The 21,669-nt window shown below is 43.7% G+C and overlaps 1 protein-coding gene across 6 annotated transcripts in view; it reads right to left on the bottom strand.

The window, feature by feature from the left end:
- Positions 1-1,599: 1,599 nt before the first annotated feature.
- Positions 1,600-21,669, bottom strand: part of LOC140119151 (arylsulfatase D-like) — a 65,415-nt gene continuing 45,345 nt past the window's right edge. For all 6 annotated transcript variants that reach the window (XM_072137867.1, XM_072137865.1, XM_072137871.1 and 3 more), the window contains 4 exons: positions 21,496-21,630; positions 14,507-14,669; positions 3,756-3,877; positions 1,600-2,554 (listed from right to left, as the gene is read on the bottom strand). In XM_072137867.1, the coding sequence (XP_071993968.1) occupies positions 2,205-2,554; positions 3,756-3,877; positions 14,507-14,669; positions 21,496-21,630 (770 nt within the window). In that variant the 3' untranslated portion in view covers positions 1,600-2,204. The remainder of the gene's footprint in view (positions 2,555-3,755; positions 3,878-14,506; positions 14,670-21,495; positions 21,631-21,669) is intronic.

Raw genomic sequence — 21,669 nt, 5'->3', positions numbered from 1 at the left:
ATCACAGCTTGCGTTCCACACGGAATAAAGAGGTGGAACACATGGTCCGATTGAAGCATGCACTAAAGGGAAAGGTACCATGCATAGAAGGATCGCTAGATGCGAATATAGTTGATGGGGAAAATAGCTGGAATAATGATAAAAGTAAAGGAATTTTAGGATTAGGAGGATAGAATATGGGTGGAGTTGGACAGGATATGATAAGAAGAGACATAATGGAGTATATGGAGAAAAAAAAAAAAGTGTACAGCATAGGAGGTTTAGTAGAAAAGAATTTGAAGATGTTAACATATTTCAAACATATATTGCATGTTATACAATACCATAATGTTGGTAGTATGTATGGTTTCAATGTCTCTGTAAAAAATAGAATGATTCCATGTTAATGAAATTTCAACAGAAACTTTGTATGTTATAATCTCTGTTTAGAGTCCTGAAACATGAAATGATTTTCAGTCAGTACAATCTCTAGTAGTTTGAGGCATAGGTCAATGACATTGGTGGAAAATGTGGTTTGTTGGAGTGATTCCTGAACTGCTCGAAGGCCTTTATTGTGAGCTATGGAGGTGTATAGGCTGTTGACATCTAAGGTGACTAAAAGATCTGTGGGGACAATCTTCTTGATGTTTTTGATTAAGTCAAGGAAAGAGTTGGTATCCAGAAGAAAGGATTTTGTCGAATGTACTAGTGGAGTCTAAATTTTTTCAAGGAGAATGTATAATGGTGATGGTATGGATTCAGTGGATGTAACTATTGGACGACCTGCTGGTTTGGTGAGAGGCCGGAAAGAAGACAGAGCCGCAAGAGAAGAAGCCAAAAGGTGAAGATATTTTATTTTTTTTAACATGTAAATTCACTGGCCGTGGCGGGGGTTCCTGGGTTGCGACCAGACAGTATTTTTTTATGGAGGGGGAAGTACTGTCCCAAGATGCCGTCCCCTGCGTCATGCAGCAGAGCTGCTGCCCGATGCGACTTGCTCAAGTGGGTGGTGCATCCCTGCCTCTTTGTCCCCGCCTCATGCATCCTTATGTAGTCATTTCACCTAATGCCCCCCTACCCACCCATCTGAAGTCAAATTAGAGAAATTAGGGAACAATTAGATTGTGATTTGATCAAATCTTTCTGTTTTAGACACTTTTTGGCAACTTTTTCTGGTGCATTGGAGGATTTGCATGTTCTTTTTGCAACACACATTTCATGAAATGTTCAATGCATTTTAGTTTTCTTGTGCTGCACCTGAATTCTCACTTGGATCCAGTTGGTCAAGTCTGCTCCTTTTTTTGGTCACACAGCTTAAAACAAATTTGCGTACTAAATTATCCATTCCCCTGCAGGCTTAAAAAATAAATAAAAATCATAGGATGGATAAATGGATGGGTAAAAAAAATTGCACGCTTTCAGCATGCAAGTCAGATTTAACAAGAATGCAAAACATATGAAAAATCTGACAAGAAAACCACAAAAAATGCAAGGTAAATTACCCCCCAATCTGCTTTGAGAGGAGTTAGTAGCTGCTATTACTATAATTGCAGTAGTTCCTCCAGTGCCTCTAATCCTAGAAAAATATACAGTTGTTTAACAATGAGAATTCATCCTTAATCCATGCAGATCAGCCATATTTATTATAGAATTATTATATACATATAAACATCACAAAGTCTCTGCACACAGTGCACTAAACTGCAATTTCAAACAAACTATACCCCTTCTTTTGCCCTTCATTAGGTTAGTATGCATTAGCCCTTTGAGGTTATTGCATGAAATTTAAATGCCAAATCCTACCTTTAACAACATAGTTTGGATTATAGTAAATTAAGACGATAAGGAAAATGAAATCAATACTCTCTCACCGCTCTGTTCACATTGTCTTGTAGTCAACACGTAAAAATGTATTCCCGTAACTTACCGCAATGTTCAATCTTGCAGATCTTTATTGAGTAGCGTACAACAAAATAAAGACCCGTTTTGGCTCATACAAATGCTTCGGCAAAGGCTCTGCACGAGCCGAAACATGTCCTCATGTTCGTGAACGCTACTCAAAGATCTTCAAGCTTGAACATCGCAATGAGTGCCAGGTATACTTTTTTTTTTTTATCTGAACGCAAATTAATCCAAAAAAATATTATACAAAATATGGATTTCTTATCTTTCTTATACAATATGCATCTTTCCAAACAGTTCTTGAAATTTATTCTGTACAGCGATTAGGGGTCATTCTCTTTATTGCACCAACAGAATGGAAATGTCCCACAGCATGGCTGCAGCCAAGGTTTCCATGCGTTGTTTAATCCATAAAGCTGCTGGGGTACCTTGTGTAGAGTTGCATTATGGCGTGCTATAGCCTTCTGTATGGTTGGAAGCACCTTGCTGTATAGTTCTGAATCACTAGGGAGAGGATTTTTCTCTGAAGGATCACTGGAGAGATTATAAAGCAGTGGTGGAACATGGTAGATCACTTTTTCCCCACTGCAGGGACACAACTTCAAGCCATAACATGCTCCAGCCCCTTCTGGGAACTTTGGAGAAATGTAATGAACCTTCCAAATAGTCTCACCTGATAAAAAAAAAAAACATGTTACTAAGTTACAAAGTCAGCAGTAACCATTCTTCAAACTTTGTGTACCTAAATAAACCTATATACCTATAACTATGTACTTATAAAACGCTCCCGTTCACCCGTGGTGGCACCCATTACTTCTGGACTATGTACAGATACAGAGCCTGGCTGTGCCGTCCCAACCACTACAGCATGTCAGCATTAGCTTCAGGCTTCAGCTGGTGAGTAGCAGCGCTTTGGAGGACACTGCTGGTTACTGTAAACAAATAGAGACTGGCAGAGAGTGACTGCAAAGAGGCTGAACAGGAGCGAGAAAGAGGTAAGTATAAGATGTTTATTGTTTTAACTCAATACCGACCTTTCACTGACTTTAGATGTCATAAGGTGTGAGGCTCGAGTCTGCAGCAACGTCTTTTAGCATTGCTGCAGTTTCTCCTGCACTCACGTGAATCACAAGATTTTTTTTTTACTTTATAGCACCGCAGTAGTGCTATGCAGCGAATTTAGGAGGTAGCACTGCCCGACAGTCACGTGATTGATGGGTCTGAAAGCGTTAATGAGAGCTGCTGGGTCTGGAAAACTTGAAAAAAAATGAATATGTCCCCAGTGTTATATATGACCTCATGGGGGAAATACAAAAATTAAAAAAAAAAAAACATACTATATAAGAGACTCATGGGCTGCAGGCTCAATAGATGTCAATGGAGCCTGGAGCTCCTTAGAATCATTTGCATAATTTTTAAAACCTTTTTTTTTTCAAAAAAACAAGAGCTTAAGAAGCTAATAGAAGGGCAAATCCTGACAGTGGGGACACACACCAGTATTTGAGTGCAATTGGTTTTCAAACCTTAATCCTGGTGGTAGATGTCCTTTAAACCACTATGAAAACTCACTAAAAAGACCCAGTCATTGAAGCCTTTTAAGACAGTGTCATTAAGGAGCTTATAAATCCCCTACCGCAGCCATATATCTACTGAGCCTTGCTCATTAACCTTTTATTCAAGTTCTGATAGAGAAGTAGATATTTAATGCAATAAAAATACTCAATTGTTGCAGATGGACAATTGTTAGCATATACACACCTGTAGGGCAGTGTGGCACAGCACTATGGCACAGACAGTACTATGCCAAAAATAGGGATGTGAAAATTGTTCAGTGTTTATAGAAAAGATCCAGGACCTGAGATTTCTGTACTTACTGCTAGTCTGATGCCAACGGACCGCATGCAAGTGCCCAGCACAGTAATGAAACATAAATTCATGACCGGAGTTAAGAACATGCCCTTCCAACAGAGGCATAAGATCCTTGCCATCGACTATTCTGAAGCCATAGAAAATGCATAGTTATTACATGTAATAAGGCAATATTACTATGCAAAGCACTATGAGAGTGATCTAAGAAGGCTGAAGTACAAGAAGAAGTTGAGGAGAGTCAACTGCAGTAGAAAAAGAAAAAAAATCTAAAATTGACTTTTGTGAAATTGAATAAAAATAAAAGAAATAGTAACTACTGGCCATCTTTATAGACATCACAGATTATTTTTTTTCAGTTTTTGACTCTTATTTTCTTGATGGCATTTTGGAGCACAACACTATAAGGATCTCTTTATTAAGTAACACAGTAGCTTGTCATTACCCATCATGTATTTTAATAGGTCAGTTAAAATCCCAGCTGAAACCCATGGTGAATAACTATATCACCACAATCATTGTGTAGTAGCAGAGACAACCAATCATGGCGAATTCGTGAGTTAATACATTTTCCCCAATGGGTAAAGGCTGGCATTTTAAATGCGGGTCGGAAAAGCCTTAAAACAGGAAAAGATGGAGCTTTGTAAATGCTTTGTCAGACAAAACTGTAGGAAATAGCATTGTACTTTCCCCCCCTTTTGTCCATTTAAACTTTTTTTTCATTTAGGTATTTCATTAAAACTTTCAATTTCCTTTGTAAAGAAAAAGTCATTGTGTAACAAAAATATAAATACATTCAGATTAAATATTATAACACATTCCTGGAAATATAAAATAGTAATGAACCAAGCTCAGCCTCCCCCACTTTCTTTCCAACCAAGAGCTTAGTGGTGCATGGACAGTCATCCCGAAAGCCCAAGATAATCACTCGAAGAAGGAACTCCAGTGCCAGCCGAGTCTAGTCAGTCTTCTTAATTGAGGTCAATAAAACATGCATAATCTCTGCGGTACATGGACATGTACACCTGCAGTCAAATAGAAAATAGTCACCTGGTATCCAGGTGGCATATGACGTCATCCCCAAGTGACTCAAACCAAGAGGCGATTAAGAGATTAAGTACCCAAAGGCTACATATACACATATTAAAATAGAAACACTTCTATACAATGTGTTGCATGAAAGGAATAGCTACTATTCAAAAGATACATGTATAAGCCTAATAATTACCATACTAAAAAAAAGGGGAACAAGGACACAAAAACAAAAAGGATCAGCATAATGACCAGCAAGGTACACAAAACCAAAAATATTTATGTTTAAGCTTGTATGCTGTAAAGCTGTATGCATGCTTAATTACTGTGTGTATAGATATGTATACATGTACACATACATACAGAGTTTCATTGGACCCACCAATTAAAATTTTAGTGGTAGCCCACGGCTCATCATCTCCTACAAAATAAAACTTAGCAGCCTTCATGTTGGGTTGTCTTCTGCTTGACCATTATTGTGTTAAAACCTGGACCCTCTGGAGGATTCTGGTTCTCTGGTGGGCGATTCCAACCCTGTACCCACACATATTAATAAATATATATGCACATACAAATACACACATGCTTCTCAAACTATAATATCAGCATCCAACTCAAATAATGAAACTCATATAGTCATTACAAACAGAGAACTTTTTCAACTGTTTAGTTAAGTTAAAAGTCATTATCTCAGAAAAGGAGAATTATTCTCACCGTTAATTCAGTTTCCATTAGTCCACCATGACAGCCCCAACTGGAGGATGACCCTTGACCTCTGTAGGGACAGGAAGCAGAGGTTAAATGCTCCTCCCCCGCATCCACACTCCAGTGGCTACCAAATAGATTGTGGATGCAACCCATTTATTGTATGTTATAGTCACACACAGTTACAACAGGTAAAATAATAGCATTACTAAGACTACTCTGGTCTTCTAGAAAAAAGGGGGACGGGAAAATATATGGGCCGTCATGGTGGACTAAGGGAAACAGAATTAACGGCGAGAATAATTCTCCTTTTCCATGGCATCCCCCATGACAGCCCCAACTGGAGATATACCAGATAACATGTATTTCTAGGGAGGGACAACTGCTTGCAAGACCTTCCTACCGAAGGCCTGATCCCTAACGCTTTGGACATCTAATCTATAGTGTCTAGCGAACGTTAATTGGCTAGACCAGGTAGCTGCTTTGCAGATGTCTACTAGAGAGGCCCCATGTTTTTCAGCCCATGAGGCTGCCACCCCCCTTGTTGAGTGGGCCCTCACAGTCCTTGGAATGTCCATATTCTTGGCATCATATGCCTCTAATGGTAGTTCGGATCCATCGGGCAATAGAGGCCTTGGAAGCTCTTTTCCCCTTGTTCTTCCCTGTGTATGCAGGAGGATGTTGTCGGCCTTTCTCCAAGGTTTAGAGATGTCCAGGTAGTGGAGAAGACAACTCCTAACATCCAGAGTATGCCATGCGGACTCCTTACTGTTCTTTGGGTTCTGGCAAAAGGTAACACAATTTCTTGATTACGATGAAAACTGGAAGACACCTTGGGTGTGAAGGTCTTATCTAATGTTAGAATTACTCTGTCTTCCAGAATTCTTAGATAGCGCTTGTAATGTCTCCATGTGATAGCAGCAGGCAGAGATGAATTCCATCAGAAACTTCTTTTATTATAACGTGTGCAGGCAGACATCCATCATTTCTTCCCCTAGCTCCCAGCAAACCACACCCCTTAACTTCCTGTCACATGTTCTCAACTCTAAAAGAGACATGTATGCTTGCTGTATGTTACAGCGCTCTTTGAGGGAGAGAACCTGAATCTCCCCTAGCCGTCTAGCTGAGGTTATGGCTATAAGGAAGGTTAGTTTGAGGGTTAGATCCCTAAGGTTAGAACTCTCTAAAGGTTCAAATGGAGGACCATCAAATGATCCAACACCAGAGACAGATCCCAGTTTGGGATGTTTTTGCTCAAGGTCTTAGCCCTTAGCCTAGAGGTAGGTTTTACAAACCTCTGGATCCACTTGTGCTCAGCTAGAGAAGTATCAAAGAAAGCACTAAGGGCAGACACCTGGACCTTGAGCGAACTTGTCTTTAGTACTTTATCAAACCCTGCTTCATCCATATTCTGGAATAAATTCTGTGAGTGACCACCTTACGATTGGCTTTCATTGTAGAGATTACCTTGTCTGATAGTCCCCACCTTTTTACTAGCTGATGGAAGATGTCCTCGTTCAGACACCACTCGTTCTGATTGATTTTTCTCCGACTGAGGAAATCTGCCGTCTGATTTTCTTCTCCTTTAGGTGAATGGAGGAGAGGGAGCGAAGATTGTCCTCTGCCCAGGCAAAGATCTTGCTTGAGAGCCCTAGGAGATCTGGATTTTTGGTTCCCCCTTGGTGGCGAAGGTATGCCACCGTAGTGATGTTGTCTGAGAATATCCTGACGTGTTTCACCTTCAAAATCTGTGAGCTGGCTTTTAAAGGATTCCAGCACTGCTCTTAGTTCCTGATAATTCGAGGAACGGGATTTTACTGAATTTGGCCACAGTCCTTGAACAGAATGACCTGCACCGATCGCTCCCCATCCGTCTGTATAACTGTAATTGGCCAGGGATGCCAGGGTATTCCTTTCCTCAGATTTCCCGGATCTGTCCACCAATCCATGGATCGTGAGACTGAAAGGGAAATTTCCACCTTCTGGTTTAGATGATGGAGATCTTTGTCCCAGGAGGACAGAACCAAATTTTGAAGTGTCCTTGTATGGCTTTGACTCCATTGCACACACTGTATGCATGCAGTCATGAGTCCAAGGATCTTCATTGCTTCTCTTATGGAGCAGCACTCTCTCTTCAGGAAGGTTGTTATCTGGAGAATTAGCTTTTCCCTTTTTTCTGGCGGGAGAAAGGACATTTGCTCCTAGAAAAACTACATTCATGCTTGGGTCTAGGTTGGATTTTTCTAAGTTGATAATCCAGCCTAGTTGTCGAAGAGTCTTTATGGTGACGTCCCTGTGAAGAATCAGCTCTAGCTTACTACCAGAAGGTCGTCCAGGTATGGAATGACGGATATATGTTCCTTCCTCAGGAAAGCTACTACCTCGACCATTATCTTCGAAAAGTTCTCGGCGCAGAGGATATTCCGAAAGGAAGAGCTTTGTACTGGAAATGGACTTCGTCGCCTTCTGGTGATAGAAGTGCGAACTTGAGAAACTTCTGAGAATTGGGGTACTTTGAGACGTGGTAGTAGGTGTCCTTCAGGTCTATCGTATACATGAACGCCCGAGGTTGGATTAGAGCTGAAGCAAAAGTTAATTGTACATAAAGATCAATGTGGTTTCATGGCAGGGTGCCACATTAGTACAAATATTAGACGACTGTTTGCGAGTCTGCAGTTGGGCCGGGGGGGGTTCCCGCTCCATTCTGTCGATAGACGCTTCTAAAGCGTTCGACAGGGTGGAGTGGGACTTCCTCTGGGAAGTGATTAATAGATTCGGCTTCGGTAGAAAGTTTTTGCAGTGGATAAAATTATTTTATGTTGCCCCGAGGGCTTGTATTAGAGTAAATGGAGATTATTTTTCGTTTTTCACTTTAACAAGGGGTACGAGACAGGGCTGTCCCCCGTCTCCTCTATTATTTGCTCTTTTTATTGAGCCTCTGGCTATAAGGGTTAGGTCGAGTGAAGAGATTTTGGGGGCAGGATATGGAGGTCCGAGTGATAGGATCATGCTTTATGCGGATGATATCCTTCTTTGTCTAGAAGACTCAGTGTCCTCTGTACCGAAAGCGTTAAAAGTGATCAATGAGTTTGGAAGACATTCAGGCTTTGAGATAAATGTACAGAAATCTATCCTGATGCCTTTAGACGAGGATTCCTTGAGCCAATTGGAACATCTAGAGTTGAAGATAGCTAACTCTCTGGAATATTTGGGGCTAAAAATTAGCCCTAGGGTGAGCGATTATATGACATTGAATGTGGTCCCGCTTTTGTCAAAAGTGAAGACAAAAGTAAATACATGGAGCTCTCTCCCATTAAACCGAGCTGAGAGGGTGATGTTAATTAAAAGTATTGTTTTACCCCAAATCCTGTTTGTTTTAAGTAATTGCCCTTGCTGGATCGACAAGAAATGGTTTGCCCTTATCCGGGCAATTATAAATAAACTGTTGTGGGGGAGGAAAAGGGTACGCATTAAACAAGAAGCACTAATGAGGGACAAAGGTAAGGGAGGTCTATCTCTTCCATCCTTTTACCACTATTTTTTAGCGGCACAGATGCAATTTATAATTGAAAACAAAGGTAGCACGCTTTTTCAAATTTTCTCCACTAAAATTAAACGACGGTACACTTCACTATTTACACTATTGGAGGCAGGCCAATTAAAATGTCGGGAGATTGGGAAATTTCCTTTGGCTAGACTCTGGGTGAATACATGGGGAGAGGTAAGGAAGTTGCTCGGAATTGAAGGGGGTCTGACTTTTACCCCCTTATGGGGAAATGTTAATTTCCCAGAGCTGAATAAGATAGAGGATTACTTGTTTTGGGAAAAGAGAGGTATTATCTTTCTGGAGCACTTGGGTATGCACGGGGAACTCCCCACATTTAAATCTTGGGTAGAAGCTGGTATTTTGAGGGAAAGAGATCGATTCAGGTATTGGAAACTCTTACATGCATATAGTAAGGAAAAAAACACGGTAGGGCTCAAGGTAGAGGGGTGTAACACTTTTACAATTATGTTAGAATGGGGGGCTCGCCCAAAAAGCATAGCGAGATTATATAATTTTTTTCGAAACCACATTGATAAGGAGACGGGGCACATTAGTCAAAGTAAATGGATAAGGCAGGTTGGTGAGATCACTAGTGAACAATGGGAAGAAATATATAAAAATGTGGTTAGGAGCACGATTAACTTAAATCACAGATGTGTACAATTGAATATCTTATATAGAACGTATTTTTCACCACAGTTAATGTTCAAGATAGGGATCAGGGACAATGCTAAGTGTTTCAGATGTAACGATCTTAATGCAGATACCCTCCATGTTCTATGGGAATGTCCAGAGATTGGGGAATTTTGGGGTAAGATTTTTGAGCTACTTGAGGCCCGGACTAGCTGTACCCTCCCGCGCTCAGTTACTTTGGGTATAAAGGGTTTAATCCCAGATAATATTGGAACAAAATCTAAACGAGAGTTAGTGCTGAAGGCTCTAATGTTGGCAAGGGTGGTTCTGGTTAAGCACTGGAAAGAAGCAAAAGCTCCAGTAGTAAAGGAATGGGAAAATACAGTCGATCGCATTAGAGCATATGAATGCGCTTACGAAAAACGTTTCAGAGGAGGAAGAAGATTCAATGATATATGGGACCAATGGAAGGCATAAAGGGTTCATTTACTTATTTATTTATTTTTTAGTTATATATATATATGTGTGTGTATATATGTATTTTTTTTTTTTTTTTTTTGTTATTTGTTTGGGGTCCCGAACACTTCCAGCAGGGGGTGGGCTTGGGGATAGGGGAAGAAAATATGAGTTTCAATAAGTCCATTTGATAAGCTAAGCTTTATAGATTTGTTTTTTTTTAAGTCTATATGTAACGCTAACAGTAATAGATTTGTATGAGATGTTTACGCTATATAGCTGTGTTACTCTGCTTATAACACTTTTGTATGTTGCCAAGTTCTAACTGGACTTGTAATCTAATGTATAATTCTTAATTAAAAAAAAAAAAAAAAAAAGCTGAAGCAAAAGACATGGTCTCCATCTTGAACCTCCTGTAGCAGACATACTTGTTTAAGCCTTTCAGGTTGCAGATCATTCTGGACTTTCCGTTTGGCTTTTTTATGAGGAACAATGGGGAATACTGTCCGCTTCTTTGGTGTTCCGGAGGTACAGGGATAATCACGTCCAGCTCTATTAACTTCTGTACTTCTGCCAAGAGTTGAAGTAATAGATCCTGAGAAGATTGCCTGGTTAAGACGTAATTTGTGGGAGGAAGAGCGGTCAATTCTATTTTGTAGCCGTCTTTGAGAATAGATAAGATCCAGGGATTTGATGTGATCCAGCTCCACTGTTGGTGAAACTTCAGCAATCTTCCTCCCACTTTGGCCTCATTGCGTCCTGTAGCTCTGGAGGGAGTTACTGGCACTAAGGAGAAACCCTCTGCCTCTTCCACCTTTTGCGTAGCTCCACCTTCCTTGCTTACCCTTTCCCCTATATGACTGTCTCCTGTCTTTGGGGTCTCAAAAGGAAGGTTTCTTCAGGCTGGTTCTGGATTCCGGGAAGCCGTTCTTCCTATCCGCTGCCTTTTCCAGGATGGTATCCATTTCGGGCCCAAACACATACTCTCCCTCGAAGGGAATGCCGCACAACTTGGACTCACCGAGTTGGATAGTGCTCCTTCCTTGGCACTAATCCTTACCCTTTCCGTTGAGGCATCAGCAATAAAAGCTGTAGCTGCCTTAAACGCTTTAGAAGGTATTAAGTAATAAAGCTCATGGGGTTCCATCTCTGACATGCTTCTCCAACTCCATTATCCAGTGGAAAAAGGTGCAAGCTACAGATGTAGCGATGTTGGATTTTAAATTCAGCATGGAACACTCCCAGCTCTTTTTCAACAGACTATCTGCCTTTCTATCCAGCGGGTCCTTCAAAGGGCAAGTCGGTCTTTTTAGTCATTTTGTTGACCTGAATGTCCATCTTAGGAGCTGAGTTCCATAACCTGGACTCCTCTTCATTGAATGAAAGGCAGTTCCTGAATTCTTTGGATAAGGAAATTTTAGTTTCCGGTAGCCTCCATTCTTCCAGAATCCGGTCTTTGAGAGTGTTATTAATTGGGAACACATGCCTCTTTTTAACTTTAAGAAGACCCAAGAGTTCATCCCGGATGGATTGCGCCTCTTCTACCTCCTCTTTTTTCAGGGTATTACGTACGACCTTTAATAGGGGTTCTAGATCTTCAGAAGCCAGTAAATATCTCGACTCCATCTTGTGGTGGGGGAGATGTATCAAACTCCAATGAATCCCTGACCGTAGCTCCTTCAGAGTCTGAAGAGGAGTCCATTATCCTCTGTCATTTTTGAGGTGGCTTCTGGGGGGTAAAAGGCAGCCAAGGATGATGAAACGGATGATCGTACTTCTTCCTGGATAAAACTACGCATTTTGTCCATGAATGAGGCCCTTTTCTCACAAAAGCAAGTTGTCCAGGCATTTCTTGCACACGGGCTTCCTATAAGCACTTGGCAGTTTTTCAAAACACATATTGCATTTTTTGTGAGCCGTTTTCTTTCTCTCTGAGGAGGATTGTTCCTTAGAACGACCTTTTTCCTTCTCCTTGGGATCCTACCAAGGAGGAGGAGAGCCCAATTAAGGAGGTGCTATAAACGGGACATGTGGGACAGGAGGTGGGGATATAAGGTCCTAACCAGAGGCCTCCAAATTGCATGGTTCCATGTTCCCAGTAGAGGGACTACAGTGACTAGCCAGCCTAGAATGTAACAATAAAAACTGAAGGCCTGGAGTTCAGCGCTGCAATGGTTAAAATGACAGGGTTTTACCTGGTAAGGGTAGGCCAGGAGAGATCCACCAGGGTATATAATGTTAATGCAGCCTGTGTCAGGATACACAAACTACAAATGTGTATAGCACACATACAGGAAAGGCAGACCGAACTGAATAACGCCACAAAAACCTTGATCTCGGAAGCAGGCAGGTTAGGTGTATGCTCCGGTGTGAAGATTAGACCTCAACACGATTACCACGCTAGAGCCATTTTAAAACTTACCGCCCCACGATCATCCTTCCGGGTCGCACGGCTTTAACGTCACATCCGGTTCTACATCACTTCACAGGAAGTGGACGCCGGGGCTGGCCGAAGACTGCCACGTGCGTGCATGTGCAAACACATCACGTTCCAGGTGTCCTAGGCTCCAGGAGCTGCGGGCAGAGCTGGAAAAAGCAACAGTTCCGATGGGCAGAAGAAAGGGCTGAGACCTGATAGAGGCCCGAACTGAGTGGGGTAAGGGACGGATCCCGTGCTCCCCCCTCACTGTCCCAACTAACGGGAAGCGAGGAGAGAATTTTTCTCTCTACTCCCTGACCTGTGTAGGGACAGGAAGCCACTGGAGTGTGGATGCGGGGGGAGGGGCATTTAACCTCTTTGCTTCCTGTCCCTATAGAGGTCAAAGGTCATCCTCCAGTTGGGGCCGTCATGGGGGAAGCCATGGAAAATAAAAATAATTAACCCAAAACACCTACAAAAGGTTTTCCCAAGTGGTTTCAGGCTGGTTCAGTAGGTAACACTGCTGACTTGACAGATGTCTTGAAGGCATCATTGACACAGTAGGGTAGAAAAAGGCACACAAGAAACTGGGATATCAGCAACCTTGATAGGATTGTTCAGATAAAGGCCATCTTAAGTTTTGGGGGAGATTCACAAGGAGTGGGCTGCTGCTGGAGTCAGTGCTTCAAAAGCCACCACACACAGATGTATCCAGATGATGGGCTACAAGTGTCGCATTCCATGTGTCAAGCCAATCCTGAACAATAGATCCCAGAAGCGTCTTACCTGGGCCAAGGAGAAGAAGAAGAACTGGACTGTTGCACAGGTGAAGTTTTCAGATGAAAGAAAAATTAGCATTTCATTTGGTCTGAGAGTCTGGAAGAAGAGTGGAGAGGCACAATCCAAGCTGTTTGAGGTCTGGTGTGAAGTTTCCCAATCATTGATAGTTTTTGGGAGCTAGGTCATCTGATAATGTAATTTCACTATAGGGCCAAGACCAAGGTCAGCACAGCTGCCTACCAGGAAATTTTAGAGCACTTAATGCTTCCCTTTGCTGACAAGCTTTTTGAAGATGGAATTTTCGGAGTTAATGCCTTCTGGGTTACCCTTAATCATCTACATTAACATAAAACTTAAAAAGTGTGAACTCTCCGTCTGTAATGACTATATAATAAACATCACGTTTTGAATTAAATTACTGTAATATATACACATACATACATATACATACACACACACACACGTATATAGACACACACAACAGATACACATTATTTATGTTGTATAATATATAGCATATATATTTGCAGAGAAACATTTTCAGTAATGTGAAATTTGATATCCTTGCTGGTTATTATGTCAATCTTTACTATTTTTTTTCTTAGTCCTCATTTTTAGTATGTTGTTAGGTTTATTCATGTATTTTTTATTAATATGCATATAATTACCTATTCCTTTCATGCAACATGTTGGATAGAAGTGTGTATTTTAATATGTGAATATGTAGCCTTTGGTCATCGGCTGTTATGTGATTGCCAAATGGTTTGAGTCATGTGGGAATGATGTCACACGCTGCCCAGATACAGAGCTTTTAAAAAATGTTTTACATGGGTTTTCTAATTGACTGGGAACCATGATTAAGCCATAAGAGGAAACACATAGTTCAGTTTTGTCCTGTGTTACCCCTCTGCATTTATTCAGGTGCTTATTGACATCAATAAAGAAGACTGATATTAGACTCTGTTCATGCTAGAGCATTCCTGGAAACGTGTGAGAAATTCAAACAAATGGTTCACACCTTTGTTGGGTCTAAGGCTTTACCTAAACCTGGTTAATTCTGGTCATCTCTATTCCAACAACTGACAATGTAAGAGGCCCTTCCGCCCATATATGTAGAGGCAGCAATTAATCGCAGAGCTACAAGGCACAACTACTGTGCCTCCATGACCAGAGTCCAATCTTATTACCTGTCTTTTGGTGGCATGCCTCCTCCAAGATTGGTTACAGTTGGGAAAATATCCATAAGACTTGTAAGTTTATCAATAACAGTATTTGCTGGAAGACGACCTGGCCAACGTAGGATCCCTGGCACTCGTATTCCACCTTCAAGACCCCCCATACCTTTACCACCTAGAATGTTTAAAAGACCACAAAGCAATATATACAAAGTTAGTTACCAATTATTGCAAAATGTTTCTAGTAATGGCAAATTTAGTACACAACTGTAGTGTTCAACCTTCTTTTGGCACTAAAGGGCACACTACCAGGCTTAAATGTTTTACCAGAAAGGGTGTGGCACAGGTGCATAAAGACACAGGAGGAGGGGAGTAGAAGATTTCTATTGTTTTTAGAGGTCCCCTCCTACAAGCCTAACAAAACATTTTTTAAAAGGTCCCATTAAGTTCTGTTTTATTATTGTATCAAATACTTGGTTACGCAAATAAAATGCTAATTATTAAAAAGTCATACAATGCAATTTTCCAGGACTTTAGATTCCGTCTCACAGTGGAACTGTACCTTCAACAAAAATTACAGCCCTCTGCATTATTTTTAGTGTGAGAATTTGCAAAATTGTTTGTGTACCAAGTACTTATTTTCCCCATTGTCTTTGTGTGTACATATATGTGTACTAGAGATGAGCGAACATACTCGTCCGAGCTTGTTGCTCGTTCGAGCATTAGCGTACTCGAAACTGCTCGTTGCTCGGATGAATACTTCGCCCGCTCGAGAAAATGGCAGCTCCCGCCGTTTTGCTTTTTGGCGGCCAGAAACAGAGCCAATCACAAGCCAGGAGACTCTGCACTCCACCCAGCATGACGTGGTACCCTTACACGTCGATAGCAGTGGTTGGCTGGCCAGATCAGGTGACCCTGGAATAGACTAGCCCCTGCCTGCGCTGCTCGGATCATTCTGTGTCTGGATGCCGCTAGGGAGAGAGCTGCTGCTGGTCAGGGAAAGCGTTAGGCAGAAGTGATTCTACAAGAACCCAACAGCCCTTCTTAGGGCTACAATAACGTTATACATTTTTTTTTATTTGCTTGTGGCTGGGCTTGCTGGCACTAGTAGTGCAGCTAGTACCATATTGTGAGGAATTTGTAGGGGGACTTGCTACCGTTGTGTTTAGCTCTTAGTGACACACATATCCATCTCAAACACCAAAGTGGGACAATTTATTAGGGGTTTGATTTCAATTAGGCACAGTCTGCCAGTTTCTTTTTATTTTACGTTTATTTTTTGATAACTCAGCGTCATCTCATCTGGCATAGCAGTGTGCTTGCATAGTTGGCTAGAAAATAGCCATAGGAGAATCCAAACGGCTTACTTAGGCCTACAATAGCGTTATATATTTTATTTCTGGTTGATCTGCTGGTGGCTGGCCTTGCTGTAGTGCATCTACTACCATATTGTGAGGAATTTGCAGTGAGACTTGGGACCATTGTGTTTAGCGCTTAGTGACGCACATATCCATCGCAAAGACCGAAGTGGGACAATTTATTAGGGGTTTGATTTCAATTAGGCACAGCCTGCCATTTACTTTTTATTTTACGTTTATTTTTTCATAACTCAGCGTCATCTCATCTGGCATAGCAGTGTGCTTTCATAGTTGGCTAGAAAATAGCCATAGCAATAGGATAGCATCGTTTGGTTTTAAAAACTAAAAAACACAAAAAAAAAAGTAAAAAAAAAATATTAAAGTTATAACTTTCATTTTCAAAATGTTTAACCCGAGGGCTAGGGGTAGAGGACGAGGGCGGGGACGTGGGCGTCCAACTACTGCAGGGTCAGAGGCCGTGGTCCTGGGCGGGGTGAGACACCACCTGCTGATGAGGGAGCAGGGGAACGCCACAGAGCTACACTCCCTAGGTTCATGTCTGAAGTTACTGGGACTCGTGGTAGAGCACTATTGAGGCCAGAACAGTGCGAACAGGTGATGTCGTGGATTGCCGACAATGCTTCGAGCAATTTGTCCACCAGTCAGTCTTCCACGCAGTGAACCCATGTCACCGAAATCGGCACTCCTCCAGCTCCTGCACCTCAGCCTCCTCCCCCCCCCAGTCTGCCCCCTCCCAGGAAAATTTGGCATTTGAACCGGCATACTCTGAGGAACTGTTTTCTGGACCCTTCCCACAGTCACAAACCACTTGTCCGGTTGCTGCTGAGCAATTTTCGGATGCCCAGGTTTTCCACCAGTCGCAGTCTTTGGGTGATGATGACATTATTGACGTGGAAGTGGAAGAAGTGTGTAAAGAGGTGTCCGACGAGGAGGAGACACGGTTGTCAGACAGTGGTGAAGTTGTTGTCAGGGCAGGAAGTCCGAGGGGGGAGCAGACTGAGGGATCGGAGGATGATGAGGTGACAGACCCAAGCTGGGTTGAGAGGCCGGGTGAACACAGTGCTTCTGAGACAGAGGAGAGTCCTCGACCAGAACAGGTTGGAAGAGGCAGTGGTGGGGCCAGACGGAGAGGCAGGGCCAGAGCTGGTGCATCAGCGCCAAATGTGTCACGTAGTGAAGCTCCCGTGGCGAGGGCTCCCGCGGCGAGGGCTAGATTTTAAGCAGTCTGGAGGTTCTTTAAGGAAACACCGGATGACCGACGGACTGTGGTGTGCAACCAGGTCCAGGTCTTTCAGGCCTACTATGCCTCCTCCTCCTCCCACCCCTCCTCCACCTCCTCCTCCGAACTACCATCCGTGGGCATGGCGCCATCAGTCGCTAGCTCTAGGCACAGCAGCAGTGCCGTCGCTAAGCGACAGCAGGCGGTGCTCAAACTGCTGAGCCTAGGCGATAAAAGGCACACCGCCCAAGAACTATTACAGGGCATCACGGCGCAGACTGATCTGTGGCTGGAACCGCTGAACCTGAAGCCAGGCATGGTTGTGTGTGACAACGGCCGTAACCTGGTGGCGGCTCTGCAACTCGGCAGACTGACACATGTGCCATGCCTCGCCCATGTGTTAAATCTGATAGTTCAGCGGTTCCTCAAGACATACCCCAATCTGTCTGATTTGCTCACGAAGGTGCGCCGCATCTGTGCGCATTTCAGGAAGTCCAGCACAGATGCTGTCACTCTCAGGGCAGCGCAGCGCCGCCTCCAACTGCCCGCTCACCGACTGTTGTGCGACGTGCCCACGAGGTGGAATTCAACATTAACCATGTTATCCAGAGTTTACCAGCAGCGCAGAGCAATTGTAGACTGCCAGATGTCAACTTCCACCAGAACTGGTAGTCAGGTCAGTCAGCTTCCTCAAGTCTACAATGAGGAGTGGACGTGGATGTCTGATATCTGTCAGGTGCTGAGTAACTTTGAGGAGTCAACACAGATGGTCAGTGGCGATGCCGCCATCATCAGCCTCACCATCCTGCTGCTTGGCCTGTTGAAAAACTCTCTGATCAGCATGAAGTCGGAAGCTTTGCGCTCGTCACAAGAGACGGGGGAAGAAGATTCCCTTGTTGATAGCCAAAGCACCCTCAGGTCTGTTTCTCAGCGCATATCGGAGGAGGTGGAGGAGGATGAGGAGCAAGAGGAGGAGAATATTGGCGAGACACAAGAGGGGACCATTGTTCAGTCCTTCACTGTTCAGCGTGTATGGGCAGAAGAAGAGGAGTTGGAGGAGGAGGAAATGGACAGTCAGGCCAGTGAGGGGAGTTTATTCTTGCGCGTTGGTACTCTGGCGCATATGGCAGATTTCATGCTAGGCTGCCTATCCCGTTACCCTCGCGTTCAAAGAATTTATTCCAGCACCGATTACTGGGTGTTCACTCTCCTGGACCCACGGTACAAGCAAAATCTTTCCACTCTCATCCCTGGAGAGGAAAGGAGTGTGAGAATGCATGAATACCAGCAGGCCCTGGTGCACAAGCTGGAACAGTATTTCCCTTCTGACAGCGCTAGCGGCAGAGGGCGTACTTCTGCGGGACAAGTAGCGAGGGAGAGTAGGCGAGCAGGCAGCTTGTCCAGCACTGGCAAGGGTACGCTTTACAAGGCTTTTGCCAGCTTTATGTCACCCCAGCAAGACACTGTCACCTGTCCCCAGTCTCGGCAGAGTAGGGCTGATCTTTACAGAAAGATGGTGAGGGAGTACGTAGCTGACCATACCATAGTCCTAAATGATCACACAGCTCCGTACAACTACTGGGTTTCAAAGCTGGACATGTGGTACGAACTGGCGCTGTACGCCTTGGAGGTTCTTGCCTGCCCTGCCGCTAGCGTGTTGTCCGAGCGGGTTTTCAGTGCAGCTGGTGGCATCATCACCGATAAGCGTACACGCCTGTCGACTGACAGCGCTGACAGGCTGACGCTTATCAAGATGAATAAAGCCTGGATTTCTCATAATTTCCAATCTCCACCAGGTGAAGGAAACTCAACCTGAATAATTTATGCACTCCTCCTCCTCATTTTCCTCCTCTTTGTACACTAAAGCAGAGGAAACTGGCTATTTTTTGACAGGGCCCACTGGCTCTAGCTATAGTACTCTATGCATTTAATTTTTCTGGAAGGCCACCTACCCGGTCCTCTGGTTTGAAAACTTTTTTGGACTGCCACATACAGGCACTATCCAAATTAAATTGTCTCCATTGCTACCTCCAAAAGTCGTCCATATAGCTGCCTCCATACATCGTTCCCTTATCTATACACCTTAAACGAGGTGTGTCAGGCAGAAATTTAGGTTGTTTTCATGGATTCCACATCAAAGTTGTTAACTTTGTCGCCACCCTGCTGTGTTATCCACAAAATATACTGGCAAACTTTTATGATTAACCGATATTATTTCAGCCCTTCTTGCGCATCTGTTTACATTCCCCTCACCCGCCATATCCCAAACTTATAAGAACGCTACTACACTTAACTTGGTGGAGGCTGGGACCGAGTCTGACCCTGCGGCTGGTCATATACTGCCGACGCCGAGGATTGCGGGGCCTACCTCGGTCCAGGTCTCAAAGGCCTACTATACCTCCTCCTCCCACCCCTCCTCCACCTCCTCCTCCTCCGAATTACCATCCGTGGGCATGGCGCCATCAGTCGGTAGCTCTAGGCACAGCAGCAGTGCTGGCGCTAAGCGACAGCAGGCGGTGCTCAAACTGCTGAGCCTAGGCGATAAAAGGCACACTGCCCAAGAGCTATTACAGGGCATTCCACATCAAACTTGTTAATTTTGTCGCCACCCTGCTGTGTAATCCACAAAATATACTGGCAAACTTTTATCATTTACCGATATTATTTCAGCGCTTCTTGCGCATCTGTTTACATTCCCCTCACCCGCCATATCCCAAACTTCTAAGAACGCTACTACACTTGATCTTATACAAAAGGTTCTTAGAAGTGCTGTTTGGGGAGTAGCCTAGAGACAGGGGTTTGGATTGGCGAAAGCTCGCCTGGCAGCGGAGCGCCAGCTCCATCCCAAGATCCAACTAACATAGTTTTAACTGCAGCACCTTTAATCTACTACTAGTTCACTGCCTACACCAGATACATAGTGGAACGCGGCCCATCTGTCACCGCCATGCTGGAGACCTGAAGTTGCAATCATAGCAGCGCAATATGGATGCCCCATACTGTCGCTCTTAATCATGGAACCATTTCCGTAAAAACAATTAAAAATAGAACCACTATGCTATTCCATTATTCCTAGGTGAAATATTCAAACGACTCCGCCTGCTTTGAAAATTATAATCTTTTCAAAGTAAACGCTTCTGGCCCCCAGGCCCATTTTGGGTGGGGAGGAGCCGAGAGACAGGGGCTTGGACAGGCGAAAGCTCGCCTGGCAGCAGACCGCCAGCTCCATCCCAAGATTAGGCAGCCTCAGAGGCATCCATGCATGCTGCCCCTGCTGTTTCCCGTCCATTTCGCCTCCACAGCGTCCACCAATGTCTCCATGCGCAACTTTCAACTGTCTATACCCCAGACGCTGGAGCATGAGAGGATATGCAGCACATCATCCCCTTATCAAACGAGCTGTGTCAGGCAGAATTTTCAGGTGTTTCACCAGATACATAGTGGAACTCGGCGCGTCTGTCGCCGCCATGCTGGAGACCTGCAGTTGCAATCATAGAAGCGCAATATGGATGCCCCATACTGTCGCTCTTAATCATGGAAGTCCTCTCCATGGCGGCCTCCAAATGTCGTCCCCTTATCAAACGAGCTGTGTCAGGCTCATTTTTCGGGTGTTTCACCAGATACGTTAGGGAACTTGGTCACTATGTCGCCACCATGCTGTGTTATCGACTAAATATACCGTCAACCTTTTGTTCACAGAGGAAATCATTTCAGCGCTTCTTGCTCACCTCCTTTGGTTCCTCTCTGCCACCCATTGGTTTGAAGCCTGAGTCCATTTAGGGTAGGTCGCCATGCCACTCTCTAGCCTGCCGCTGCTGTCGCTGCCTCTGCATGCCGTCCCCTATAGTGTCATGGTCAATTATTGGATGTTTTAGATGCTATCTAGCTTCATTCTGTCACTCTGTCATGGCCATGCTGTTGCCCATAATTTTGGCATAATGGTGCGTTTAAGCAGCCTCAGAGGCATCCATGCATGCTGCCCCTGCTGTTTCCTGTCCATTTCCGTGGTGTTTCCATCCTTTTCTGAGGTTTCCAGGTGTTTGGCCAAGCTTCCCTGTGCAGAGCCTTGGTCCCCTTGAAAAATGCTTGAGTCTCCCATTGACTTCAATGGGGCTCGTTATTCGAGACGAGCACTCGAGCATCGGGAAAAGTTCGTCTCGAATAACGAGTACCCGAGCATTTTAGTGCTCGCTCATCTCGAATGTGTACCTATCTATTGATGTTATTGCTAGTAAAAGGTGCTTCTACAAGCTCTTCATTCACAGTGGGTACGACCTCATACTGAGAGAAGGAAAGTTCATTGTGGTTTAAACAATGACCTCAAGAATAGAAGGAATAGGTCTGATTTCAAGTATCTGCATTCACAATATTAAAATGTATACAAACCATCTGGACCATCTTACCTCTGTAAATTCCATTGCTGCCCTTCAAATGAGGACTTCCTTCCATTCCTTCCAGGTATGCGCCGTGATCAGAAGTAAAGTAAATAAGCGTGTTGTTTTTTAAATTATTGTGATCAATAGACTCAAGAATTTGGCCTGTAATTTAAATAAGCAAATGTTGTCATATGTGTTATT

Source organism: Engystomops pustulosus, chromosome 2 (genome assembly GCF_040894005.1).
Source record: "Engystomops pustulosus chromosome 2, aEngPut4.maternal, whole genome shotgun sequence".
Lineage (NCBI taxonomy): Eukaryota > Metazoa > Chordata > Amphibia > Anura > Leptodactylidae > Engystomops > Engystomops pustulosus.
Note: the sequence above shows the minus strand (reverse complement) of the source record. Positions and strands in the feature narration are given on the sequence as shown.